The sequence below is a fragment of the Vicia villosa genome, unplaced genomic scaffold (assembly GCF_029867415.1).
Source record: "Vicia villosa cultivar HV-30 ecotype Madison, WI unplaced genomic scaffold, Vvil1.0 ctg.006575F_1_1, whole genome shotgun sequence".
NCBI classification, from domain to species: Eukaryota; Viridiplantae; Streptophyta; class Magnoliopsida; order Fabales; family Fabaceae; genus Vicia; species Vicia villosa.
Genome location: NW_026706785.1, coordinates 23,491 through 36,931, shown reverse-complemented (window position 1 = coordinate 36,931; position 13,441 = coordinate 23,491). Strand labels below are relative to the sequence as shown.

General features: G+C 35.2%; 1 protein-coding gene and 3 long non-coding RNA genes across 4 annotated transcripts; all 4 read right to left on the bottom strand.

Moving 5' to 3' along the window:
• Positions 1-345: 345 nt before the first annotated feature.
• Positions 346-1,085, bottom strand: LOC131643014 (uncharacterized). Its single transcript, XR_009296112.1, has 3 exons — positions 931-1,085; positions 729-827; positions 346-643 (listed from the first exon to the last, which is right to left on the bottom strand). It is a non-coding gene; the product is annotated as an uncharacterized LOC131643014 (long non-coding RNA).
• A 173-nt stretch (positions 1,086-1,258) lies between these two features.
• Positions 1,259-2,260, bottom strand: LOC131643016 (uncharacterized). Its single transcript, XR_009296113.1, has 3 exons — positions 2,223-2,260; positions 1,999-2,086; positions 1,259-1,882 (listed from the first exon to the last, which is right to left on the bottom strand). It is a non-coding gene; the product is annotated as an uncharacterized LOC131643016 (long non-coding RNA).
• Positions 2,261-6,549: 4,289 nt separating this feature from the next.
• LOC131643015 (uncharacterized) lies at positions 6,550-9,189 on the bottom strand. The gene is made up of 3 exons (XM_058913166.1): positions 8,395-9,189; positions 7,534-8,280; positions 6,550-7,353 (listed from the first exon to the last, which is right to left on the bottom strand). Exons 1-3 carry the CDS (start codon positions 9,187-9,189, stop codon positions 6,550-6,552), a joined length of 2,346 nt encoding a protein of 781 aa, XP_058769149.1.
• A 1,344-nt stretch (positions 9,190-10,533) lies between these two features.
• On the bottom strand, positions 10,534-12,199 carry LOC131643017 (uncharacterized). The gene is made up of 4 exons (XR_009296114.1): positions 11,468-12,199; positions 11,127-11,252; positions 10,849-10,908; positions 10,534-10,645 (listed from the first exon to the last, which is right to left on the bottom strand). It is a non-coding gene; the product is annotated as an uncharacterized LOC131643017 (long non-coding RNA).
• Between the last annotated feature and the right edge of the window lie 1,242 nt (positions 12,200-13,441).

Sequence of the window (13,441 nt, the reverse complement as noted above, 5' to 3'; positions counted from 1 at the left end):
CAATATATATTTGATGAATTGAACAAAAAACCGGCAATACTAACTTGCTCTAATTTCATATCAGCATTCTTAAGTGATCGCAGAAGATGAACTATACGGTATTGAAGTTTTTTGTTTTCTGCTGCAAGCACATGAGCCTGAATAAGTCAAATCATTGTTAAAAGGATACAACCCATTACAATAATTTAAATGTCAGTGAGTTGAAATGAGTTAAACCTTTTGTTTTTTTGAAACTAACTGATATTGCCCATCTAGACTTAAAAAAAACAAATTGAATTGATAAAATATAACAAACTGAACTGATAAAACAACCATGAGATTAGCAACCAAATCTTTTTTCTAATAGCTATTCTTAGCCGCAAGTACAACAGAACTGTGAACAAACCTCAAGCTCATCCATAACCAAGTTATGTGCCAAGTAACAAAAAAACACAATGTAAAAAAGTTTAACTAACTATTCCAAAACACGGCAACACAGCGATTCAATAGCCTGTTCATAGTAAACAGATACATATCTCTCTAATTTCTAGACTGCTTTTGTTTTTGGTTTTCTTTTTGGGGTCGTCTTCTTCCTGAACTGTTTCCTAGGAATTTAGTTCTTCATCCCTATGAAAAATAGCAATGCACCAAAAAGAGTTGCGTTCTAAAACAAAAGAGAAAACATATATCAGATTGTTGTAAAGATAAATTCAGCATCCACACAGGGAATATCAAGAGTTTGCATCTACCCGAGTGAACTCATTAAGAAGTAAATTGTATTCGGGCTTAGTAGGTTTATAGTTGTAGAAATCCTAGAGAACTGGAGTAGTAAGCGCCAGGTGCGAAAGCTACAAAAGTAAAGAGGAAAAACTTAATTTGTAATATATTTTAGGACCAAAAGAATATAAAAAGATTCAAAACTTGAAAACTCTATTAGAAAAATAGCTTTACCAAAAGAAAGGATGCAAATGTGCTGCTAGACACGAATAGAATTCCTCCAACTCCCTTTACAAATATGATAGTGGCAACAACTTGACAACTTGTATAAACATTTCAATCAGAGCAATGCAATTCAAGTATTGGGTTAGCATCAGTTAGATTTGTAATAATTCACATGGCTAATTTATAGCTAATTTGGAGCTAATTTGTAACTAAATATTATTTAGCAGATTTCTGACAGCACAACGAGAAATCCTTTGTAGCTCTGGAAGATTTATAGTAGTATATAAATCTCAATACTGTTAGTATATAGAATCATAAGTGGAATAAAAACCCTAAACCCTAGATAATGATAAACCTAGATGACCGGCAATTCTGAATCCATGCAAAATGCTCCCTGTAGGGAGATTTCAAAAGCAACTTCATTTTCATAGTGGATGTTTATCAATATGTTCAGAGCTCCTAATTTTAAAATGCTGATTAAAGTATGATCCTACCTACCAGGATAATCTTTAAATGACAGCTGAGTTAGGATCATGGTTTCTAGATGAATACATATGACCAAGCATAACACATATATCAACATACTTTCAATAGTGAAGGCAAAAAATTCTTTGACAAATAAAAAAAGAAATTACCTTTAAGGACCTCAAAGCAGCAATTCCATTGGCATAATCATAAATTTTATTGGCAAAGGGATCATAAAATAAACTGCTTTCACAATCAGAAATGGATTAACATGACAGTCAGGAATAAAAAACTCTTCATTCCTGCCACATGATTACAACAATATAAAAAATATCATTACCAATTCATTTTGTTTCCTCTTGATCTATCATAAGCCCCTTGTCACCTTCATATCTAATTGGAAACTTAAGCATTAGAAATCCATGCTTCCTTCAATATAGAAATCTTTCAAATATTATTTACCGTAATGCGAGGACAGTGTGTCATGCAACATCATCTGTCAAGTTTGGGGATTGAACATTATCGGACATCAGACAGCGATGGTTAAATAAAGTATTACTATTTCAATGAAGAAAGTTTAAGTATAACATAATCACAAACCATTAATCATACATTGATTCACCATAAACATCTAACCCCCACGAGTCATGATCGTCCAACAGCAGCTTGTGATCAAGAATCAAAAGCTGTGAATACAAATCTGAAACAAAGGAAACTTAATTCAAAGAAACTGAGTTGCATATGCTGGATTCATAGTAGTAATCCATAAATAAAATAGAATTTAAATAATCGCTATAGTAGAAACAATGTTTGAAAGAGTAGTACATAGCCCTGACCTCGAAAGACCGAAATCAACAACCTTTGCCAAGCTTGCATCAAAACCTGCAGCATCAAAACAGCAGAGAAGAAGTCTAAGCCAAGCTTGCATCATTTCATGAGCTAGGTAGCAGGAAATTCAACAATTCAACCCAAATTTCAACTACCAGAAAATTCAACATAATGCTACATTAAGTTTGCGAGAAAGAAAAAGACCGCAAAGTGTGATTAATAATAACGAAGAAGATAAACACTGATGCCAACCAAACCAATAAATCTCACCACCGCCGACGAATCTTCCCCCTTCCGCGTGAGCCAACATCACCACACCTAAAACAACAAATCTTAAATCAAAAACAAAATCTAAGTAGTTCGAAACTCAACAACAAAAATGAACAAACATGAGTAAAAGAGAAAGAACGAAGAGTTGGGAGAAATTTGGGCATTTGTTGTAACCTATGAAACACATATAACGGAAACACGACAAATACATTGACATATCGATATGACACTGCGAATCCGATGCTAGAAGTCAGATCACCTCTCCAAATTCCCTGGAATCAGCCACTACGCACAAACCTCGATGTTTCTAGAGCAGACACCACAACCGTATTGCGAGAACCAACGGAAGCAACAACACCCCAAAACAAAGAGAAGGACTCCATGAAGCTTCAGAACCGTCGTTGAAAATGTGACTCTTCAATGAACTTTAATGAGATCCATGCAATTTTGTAAAAACCAAGTTGACAACAGCATCCCTCCGAAGTCTGTTTTACTGCAGCCTCGACTACTCATCATATCTTGTGGAGTCGTTGTTGTAGCTGGTTGCAAACTGATGGCATAAACATAATACACAGTGACTGCAACAAACATTCTGACTTGGTGTCCGTGTTCAAAATCCTGCTTTACGCACAAAGCAGCAACCCAATTGAGAGTATGAAGCATTTATAGTATAAAGCATTTTCAAATAAACAATAGTCTATTATGATCAATCAACAAAGAATGTAAAATGACTTATCTGTCAAAGGAGACAATCGACGCCATAATTCACGCGACTGTTGAATAGTATATTCAAGGCAAATATTTTTAAATCGTATCCACAGAGATTGGGTGATATTACCGCCGTTCTATAGTTACTATCGCTTTAAGTTTAAGTTGTAACAAAGTTGGTTTGAGTGAGTTTCTATTTTTCTATTCAAAAGGTAAAACAAGTAATAAAATAAGATTTGTTCAAAGATAAAAGATTGACAAGATTGGTTTTGGTTTCACTATCCCTATCTCCTATGTGACTTTAACAACTAAAGTATACTTCAATAGCAATGCAATGTTCTAGTATCCTCTCAACAATGTTTATGTCTAAACAAGGTTGTGAAAGTTAATATATTAATCTTTAGATGATCTCTCACTCTAACTATCAATATATTAAGCTTGATTGATTGATACAAATAGAAAAGTGGCAAATAAATCTATCTCTAGCATTTATCCACTACTTGATAAAATGTTGTAGAACAAGACTTGAAATATATTTCTCAATCATAAATCAAATCTAAATATGAAATATAAAACAACAACATTCGTCCATTTCAATACTAATGAAGTTCATACAAAAGTGTTAGAGGAAAAACATAGTTAACAAGAATAGCTACTACCTCCAATCTTGCCAAAGTGGGATTTAGCTACTCATCACCATGGTTGACAGCAAAAGAGATGGAGAGGAAGCTAAGAACATCAATCTCTCACAAAGTTGTTCTTTTTTTCTCCCAAAACCCTAGCCTCAATGTTTGGTTCACAATGAATAGAATAATCTAATTTCACTTTTTTATCTCCCTAAATAACCCCTAATTCGTACTAACTTTTAATCTTCAAAAGATAAGCCCCTCTCTCATGACAAGTGGCAACCAAATAAAACAACAGATTCTGCAGCGCAGTGTTTGCGGGGCAAACAATGTTTGCGGGGCAAACAGGCTTCATCAGCACTTCTTTTGCTATTCCAAGTCTTCATGTAATTCATCTTCCTTTCCATGATCTTCAAACCTAATCAAAACACTACAAAACTAACAAACATGTAAAATAACAATTCAAATGAACTAAAACTAACAAAATTGCAAAATTATTAAATTGTATGAATAAAAGTGTGATTATTGAGTAAAAAGTGGTTAAAAGGACCAAGAACATTATATGAAAATTAGTACTATTTGGTCCCTAACAACTCTCCCCAACTTACCATTTTGTTTGTCCCTAAACAAAAATTCACAAGAGTAGCAAGAGCAACACAACAAGAGAATGATGACAAGGTAACCGGACACTCAAATGGCTCAAAAGTATAAGTCCTTTCAAAGTACACCCACCACAATGCTAAAACAAAGCATGAGAAAGAATGATGGTAGAGTGCAAAGTGGTATCAAGAAATTCCAACAAGACATGTCAAAATTGAATCAAACCTACACACACATCATAGTAATGATGAATACAAGAGGGTTTACTTTCACTCATCCGGGCATTTAAATCAACAACAACTCAAATCATGCTTTCACCACAACAAGTTCAAAATTATGTGCAAAGTGAGAATCAAGAGGGCTTTCATAGGTTGTAATGTGGCTTGGGTTACAAAGAAAGGGTTTTATTAAAGGGAAATTAACAAAAACGCCTATCCTAAGGGAGCATTCCTATCAATTCACTTAACAACAACACTTGTTTGAATCCCTTTTTTTTCTTTTTCTTTTTCTTTTTTCATTATTTTTCAACAACACATAACGGGAACAATTTTATTTCTTTTTCTTGCCCCATACTTTCAAAATGTGTTGTTCTTTTCTTACTACCACAAAACTCATAAGTACCACTTTTTCATTTGTTTTTCAATCAACTCTCCCCAACTTTAGGATTCAAACCATATTAGATACAACAATGCTCCCTACATAGACATAGGCACAAGGCAAAATTGCAACCATAGTGGTTGAAGGTTTCAATGAACAAAAAAGATTAGGATTCACATATAAAACATATTCAATAATCATATGAATCCTAATATAAGTTCAATGGGGTTAACTAAGAATCACTCCTCACAAGGTTAATTGATTTAACTTTTTGGACAAGTGGTTTTTCTCAAATTCAAACAATGCCTCTATCACTTTCACACTTTTCACAAACAAGAATAATGCATGGTTTAGCATGATAAAAATGAGTGGAAATAAATTCCGGTATCCCGCATTTAGTGTACAATGGAAAGTTTCCTTACAATTGGTTAAGTTCTAAATTTTGATTCAAAAATGACATGTGACTCAAGGAATTTATGCTAAGCAATTTGCACACACCATCAACTAACCATGTTAAGTCTAGAGAGCGATAAAGTGTACCTTAATCTTCCATGATACCGATTCTCATCATTGCCACTCGAAGTGTTCACAACATCATCTCTTGTCTGTGCCCATTGATTCCTCAAGCTCCCTTTGAATAAGAACAATTAAACAAAAACACTTTGAAAAGTTGGGTTAATCACTTTCCACCAAAACACACAATTAAACTACAATAATAAAAATGCAATTTTTAAAGATGTTCAAATGGTGAAACGAGAGCCACCATAAAGTACACAATTAAAAACCAAAAAGTGAAACCATAAATAAAGCAAAACAGAATTAAGACTAAAATAAAGTAAAAATAAACTAAAAAAAATACAAAAAAATTGCTACAACACCACTTCAATCTTCTTCATCATCACCGCCACCAACTGTCCCGATCACATCTTTTATTGCGTCATCCTCATTTCCGGTACCGCTGCCTCTTGCACCCCCCCATGAAAAGTGGCCTGCCCACAGGCCAATTTGCGTATGCATCATACTCCGCTTCCAAGGAATGTGGGTGAAGATAGGGTATTAGAATGGGAGATGAGTTTAGTGAGGACGAGAGCGGTAGAGTAAGAGGAGAGAGGTAAAAATAAAAGATAAAAATAAAAAACTAGGTTAAATTAAAAGCTAATTTTTTTTTTTGAAAGTGGAATTTTTTTGTATTGAAGTGTTTGCGGGGCAAACACCTGTTCGCGGGGCAAACAGGAGAAATTTTCTTTGCAAAATTGGCTTGTTCTCTGTTTGTGCTCTGTTTGCGGGGCAAACAATGTTTGCGGCGCAAACAGACTTAAATTTTTAAAAATTGCCAAATTTTACACTGAACCTTCACTTCCTTTCAAAAACAGTTACTAAATAACTTTGAAAACAAAACTCAAAAAGCATAATAGAATTTACTTACGACGTTGGGTTGCCTCCCAACAAGCGCTTTGTTTAACGTCGTTCGAGCTCGACGGTTTGATGATGCATCAAGGTTCGACGAGAGAAATGACACACCATTGCGGCTTGCTTATCCATCGTGGTAGACTTTGAGTCTTCGTTCCTTTACAGTCCAGCTTTCTTGTGTTTTAGGGTCCTCCACCATAATGGATCCATAATTTCGCACCTCTTTCACAACAAATGGCCCCGACCACTTTGACTTTAACTTGCTAGGAAACACCTTGAGTCTTGAATTGCACACAAGCACCATTTGTCCAACTTTAAAGTTTTTGTGATGAGTCTTTCCCTCATGATTTGCCTTGTCCTTGTCCTTGTGAAATTGATTCTCCACCTCAATGATTTCTCCTTTTTCATCATCGATTCGGAAGTTGTCATGTTCATCCTTAGGAGGCTTCATAGACTCAAAAAGACTAAAAATTACCTCTTTATCTTGCACCCTCACTTTCATAATCCCATCATCGATATCAATCATCATTCGGGTGGTCTTCATGAATGGTCTTCCAAGTATTAATGGCACATCACGATCCTCCTCCATGTCGACTACCACAAAATCAACCGGGAACAAAAATTTGTCCACTTTTACCAGCATGTCTTGTACAACTCCATATGGTGAAATGATAGACTTATCGGCTAGTTGCAAAGTTATCCTGGTGTGTTTCATTTCGATGTTCCCCAATCTCTTGACAACGGATAAAGGTATTAAATTGATGCTAGACCCCAAATCAACCAAACCATTACTAATGTAGTTACCTCCAATGGTGATCGGTAAAATGACTCGTCCCGGATCGGCTTCCTTTCTTGGGGGAGTTTTTGGAATAATTGCACTACAATGAGCATCAAGCACAACTGTCTCTTCATCCGTGTACTTCTTTTTCTTTGTGAGCATTTGCTTCATGAATTTTGCATACTTGGGCATTTTCTCCAATGCTTCGGAAAATGGAATATTTATGTGAAGTTGTTTAAATATATCCATAAATCGAGCGTAGCGCCTTGCGTCTTCCTTCCTTGATTGCACATGCGGGTAAGGTAGATGTTGGAGAGGAATTGTGCTCACATTCTCATTTCTCTTTTTATTCCTCTTCACTTTTTTGTCATTTTTCTCTCTTCCTTCTTTTTCTTTCCGCTCTTTTTCAACTAATTCTTCCTCCACTTTCTCCTCACTCTTTTCTCCCTCATCTTCAACTACCACCTCACCCTCTTGGTTTTCAACTATTATTTCCTCATCATCTTCCACTATAACACCTCCATCTATTCCACCATTTATCTCTTTACCACTTCTTGTCACAATGGCTTTGCAATGCTCCCTTGGATTTGTTTGAGTGTTGGCGGAAAAAGAAGATCCCGGTTGTTGTTCGGACAATTGCTTTGCAAGTTGGCCCACTTGGTTCTCCAAATTCTTGATGGCAGCTTCATTGCTTTTTTGATTAGCCATGGATGCTTGCATAAATTGTGTGAGAGTGTCTTCCAAGTTTGAGCTTCCACCTTGAGATTGTTGATGTTGTGGATTTGGACTTTGATAAGGACTTTGTTGAGGGTAATTGTAATTTTTGAATCTTGATGGTTGATACCCTTGATTGTGTCTTTGATAATGGTTGTTGTGAGGTGGAGGTGTACTTTGATAGCCTTGGTTTGCATTATTCACATAATTCACTTCTTCACCTTCGGGGGGAGGACAAAAACCAGTCTGATGATCTCCATTACAAAGTTCACAAGCTGCCACATGGTGCCTAGTTTGAGATCCTTGAAACTCTTTCATTTGTTGTGGGAGTTTCATCATTTGTTGTGTGAGTAACTCCACTTGCTGTGATAGAAGCTTGTTTTGAGCAAGGATGGCATCATTGGTGTTCAATTCAAGAACTCCCGGTTTCCTTTGGGAAGGACTTCGATCATGTTGACTTTGTCGATCATTGAGTGCCATTTGATCGATGATAGTGATTGCTTCCTCCACACTTTTGGACATAAGAGAACCACCCGCGGTAGCATCCAAAAGCGTTTTGTGAACCGGTTGAAGTCCATTTCGGAATAGATGAATTTGTGTGAGCTCATCAAAACCATGCCCCTTGCACTTTCTCAACAATGACTTGTATCTTTCCCAAGCCTCATTAAGTGATTCGTTGCTTCCTTGGTTGAAAACCGCGATTGCCGTTTTGGCCTCCATGAATCGGGATTGAGGAAAATATCGTTCTAAAAACTTTTCTTCCAATAGATTCCAATCTGTCATCACATTTGGTAATTGATCAAGATACCATTCTTTGGCTTTCCCAAGTAATGAGTGTGGAAATAGTCTCTTGAACAATGATTCTTCATTCGCCGCATCGACTCCCGTTGAACCCGCAATCTCATAAAATTTGGTGAGATGTGCGAAAGGATCCTCATGATCCATTCCGGTGAATGGATTTGCATAAACAAGTTGGAGGATTCCGGTCTTCATCTCCGTATTTGCTCCACCTTGAGCATTGCGTGCAAATTGGGCGGTGCGTCTTGGACTATTGGCGGACATTTCGGTTGGAACAACACCCGCCATGTCTCCTTCAAAAGTCTTTACAACTACTTCTTCAATTTGATTGTTAGAAGAAGTAGACGCCTCTTCTCTTTGTCGCTTCTCTTGGGCTAACTTCCTTCTTCTTCGTGTCTTGCTATTGAGCTTTCGGAGTGATCTTTCAATTTCGGGATCGAAATGAAATTGCTCTTCGGTAGCTTTTTCCCGCATACACAAGAATCTACAAAACTAGCAAACCAAGTGAAACGCAAAAGAATTATGAATAAAGTAACAAACTTAAAACAATGAACTATTGCAATGCTTGCAATATCAAACGCCAATCCCCGGCAACGGCGCCAATTTGTTGAATAGTATATTCAAGGCAAATATTTTTAAATCGTATCCACAGAGATTGGGTGATATTACCGCCGTTCTATAGTTACTATCGCTTTAAGTTTAAGTTGTAACAAAGTTGGTTTGAGTGAGTTTCTATTTTTCTATTCAAAAGGTAAAACAAGTAATAAAATAAGATTTGTTCAAAGATAAAAGATTGACAAGATTGGTTTTGGTTTCACTATCCCTATCTCCTATGTGACTTTAACAACTAAAGTATACTTCAATAGCAATGCAATGTTCTAGTATCCTCTCAACAATGTTTATGTCTAAACAAGGTTGTGAAAGTTAATATATTAATCTTTAGATGATCTCTCACTCTAACTATCAATATATTAAGCTTGATTGATTGATACAAATAGAAAAGTGGCAAATAAATCTATCTCTAGCATTTATCCACTACTTGATAAAATGTTGTAGAACAAGACTTGAAATATATTTCTCAATCATAAATCAAATCTAAATATGAAATATAAAACAACAACATTCATCCATTTCAATACTAATGAAGTTCATACAAAAGTGTTAGAGGAAAAACATAGTTAACAAGAATAGCTACTACCTCCAATCTTGCCAAAGTGGGATTTAGCTACTCATCACCATGGTTGACAGCAAAAGAGATGGAGAGGAAGCTAAGAACATCAATCTCTCACAAAGTTGTTCTTTTTTTCTCCCAAAACCCTACCCTCAATGTTTGGTTCACAATGAATAGAATAATCTAATTTCACTTTTTTATCTCCCTAAATAACCCCTAATTCGTACTAACTTTTAATCTTCAAAAGATAAGCCCCTCTCTCATGACAAGTGGCAACCAAATAAAACAACAGATTCTGCAGCGCAGTGTTTGCGGGGCAAACAATGTTTGCGGGGCAAACAGGCTTCATCAGCACTTCTTTTGCTATTCCAAGTCTTCATGTAATTCATCTTCCTTTCCATGATCTTCAAACCTAATCAAAACACTACAAAACTAACAAACATGTAAAATAACAATTCAAATGAACTAAAACTAACAAAATTGCAAAATTATTAAATTGTATGAATAAAAGTGTGATTATTGAGTAAAAAGTGGTTAAAAGGACCAAGAACATTATATGAAAATTAGTACTATTTGGTCCCTAACAGCGACATTAAGTCAACGGCTTATCTTCTTTTGATTCAAAGATTCCCCCTTGTGTTATAGCCTTTGCTCCTCAACTCCATAATCTCGGCAACTTATGGTTTTCCAGCCTATGGATTTTGTTGGCAGTATCCATGTCCGATTGTTTATAAGCACATCATGAGGTCAATCATCTATCTATAAACAATTATAAGCTGATTAGATTTATGAAACATGAATCGTTGAATTCTAAGGAGAGTCAGAGGTCCATAGTACTTATGTATGGACCAAGCATACTGAAGCATTCCCCTCAATCATGTTCTTCTCATGCCCATAGCACTGCTCATGCCAATCTGAAGCTAACAAAACATCTGGCCAAGTAATGTTCAATATAGACATACCTTGATTTTCACTCTTTGGGGTGCAAACTTGGTCAACATGCTCATATTTCACATTGTTGCCTGCAGAAATTTGTAACAGAAATTACAAACTAAAAACCAAAGTTAAAAGGGAAATTTAGTACCGATTTTAAGAATGTATTTTACTAATGAAATAATGAAGCATAAATAAAGAAATTGATATAAAAAATATTTACGAAATCTTGCAAGGTGTCAAACGTGTGCGTTGAAGTGTCCACAAATTTAAAAATAAAGCAATTGATATAATTTTTTTTCTATACCAGTGCATTTTCAGCACCAGTCTTTTAGTGGTGGGTGTAAACTGGCCTTTTCTCTCTGCAAACATAAACCAACCTTGGAAGTTCATTTCCTTCTATGTCATGGGCACCACTATGTCAAAGAAAAACCTGACAATGATAAACAGAATGTGAGTATGCCTCTCATCATTCAGATTTGCTTACACGCAAAATGAATATATGTACCTGAATCAGACAATGAGAAGAAATAATTATAACGGGAACAGAATAACAGAATCGGAGAACAGAGTTTTGAAAGGGCAAGAAAATCTGTTTGTAACAGAAATTGTAGAAAACCGCAACTGAAAAAGAGAAAAGGAATTCACTTCTAACAGATTTGTAACAACCTCTCTTCAAATCATCTTTCTCTCACCACCGCGATTCCTGAATCCTCCTCCATATCTCCACATTTCTCTCTATAATCACCATCACCGATTTCAATCTATATAAAGAAATAAAAAAAACCATAAGAATATCGGTAACAAACTTCCATAACAGAAAACTCACCTCATAACACCTTCAATCTCGAATCGGTTCTCTTCCATTCTCCAACAATCTTCAATCATTATAACAAACACTTGGTGGCCTATTAATTCATTCCAAAAATAAAACTAAATTAAGCAACATTAATACACCTAAATCACATTTGAATGGAGAAAATAAAGCAGGAGAAGAAGAGAGATTAAAGATAAAATAACATAAACTCGAAAAGATCTCACCCAGCTTTGCTGATTCAGAGTTGTTTCAACTCAACGTTCATCATCATCAAACATTCAAAACTGAACAACACAGGTTCAAACGCGAACGAAACCGCTCGGCAACATAATCAAACCGATGAACGGAGGCGGAAGACTATCAGAGGAGATGAATCGGAGCAGTTCGTCGGAGAAGGAGAATGGAGGCGCCGCTGTTTTGGCTTGGAGAGAGAGGAAGGAGATTCGTTCTGAAATGTGAAGAGAGCCGAGTGTGAAAGAGAAAACGATTTGGAAACGTCTTTGGAACAATAAGAGGAAGGGTTTTGGAAGAGAAAGAGGCTAGTTAGAAACTGCAAAGAATTGTAACTGCCGTTGCCGTAGCATAATGGAGGCAGAGTACAAAATTGAGAAAAGTGACGTGAAATTTTGTGGAGTGAGTTGCTGATGTGGATATGCTAATTGATCAGGAAATGGTAAACTCTTCTTATATGATAGATAATTATCACCAACAAAGAAACATTAAACACAACTATCACAGAAAGAAACTCAGATCTCTGCAGTGTTTTTTCTCTTTTGTGATTGGACACAACTTAGATAAATCCATGACATTTTCTTTCTTAGTAAAACTCTGCAACACCATAGCAAGAATTCAATAACATTAGCCATATCCAGTAAAGCACTGATTTTACGTGTATAAAAAATGTCATTTACATTAAATGAAAGCACTTATATATCCTAATGAAGATTAAATTTTCACTTAACTATGTACAGGTTCTACTAAAAGCCTAGGGGAGAAAAGAGAACGGAATTTATCACTGCATGTCTGGGGATAAAAATTTACCTCATAATTTAGAGAAATCAAATATATATTTACAATTCAAATCACTTTAAACCATAAAATATATATGAAAAAATTTGTTTCCATAATTAATTTAAGGGTTGATTTAAGATCCACAAATCATACCTTCATGAAAGACTATTCGAGAAAAGGAAAATCTTTATTTGCAATACATGTAAATTTTAATAAACGATGATGTTCTTATGCCTTAACCCATAAATTTGCTTAAACTTGTTTAATTATTAATTAAATTGTATGTACTTTTTCTTATTGAAATTAATATGATCTTATATCTCCCACCATACTTCAAATTATCTGCCCAGTTTTTTTCATATGGTTGATCTTGAAAGTGAAGTCCATAAAGAATTATACTAAAATTATCTGCCCAGTTTTTTTTTTCATATTTCCTTGGCATAAAAATGAAAAATGAAGTTCAAATATAGCAATTTTGAAAACAATTAAACTCAAGAGCAAAGCCTCAACCCAATTTTTTAGAGGGAAAACTACAATATGCACTCACAATTCTAAAAACAAAAACGAAAAAACTTGTTTTATTAGTTTAGCTTTTTTTACCAAAAGAAACGAAGAGGTCTATTCAGATTAACAACTTCATTTGAAATGTTTCTAATGTGGAGTTCAATAGTCAGAATTAGAAATGTAACTTGAAAAAAAATTTTAGTGCGAGTTTTGATATATAATAACTCAAAGATAATCATCCAAATTCCACAATCATTTCTAAAATAAAAAGTATCTTAGTATAAGTCGTT

Excerpts from the sequence above, each read along its gene's own strand:
- LOC131643015 (XM_058913166.1), bottom strand. The coding sequence starts at position 9,189 with ATGCGGGAAAAAGCTACCGAAGAGCAATTTCATTTCGATCCCGAAATT. Across the intron at positions 8,281-8,394 it reads TCACTATCATCGATCAAATG|CAAGTGGAGTTACTCACACA; the intron begins GCACTCAATGAT and ends CTTCTATCACAG. Across the intron at positions 7,354-7,533 it reads ATAAAAAGAGAAATGAGAAT|AAAAAGAAGTACACGGATGA; the intron begins GTGAGCACAATT and ends ATGCTCACAAAG.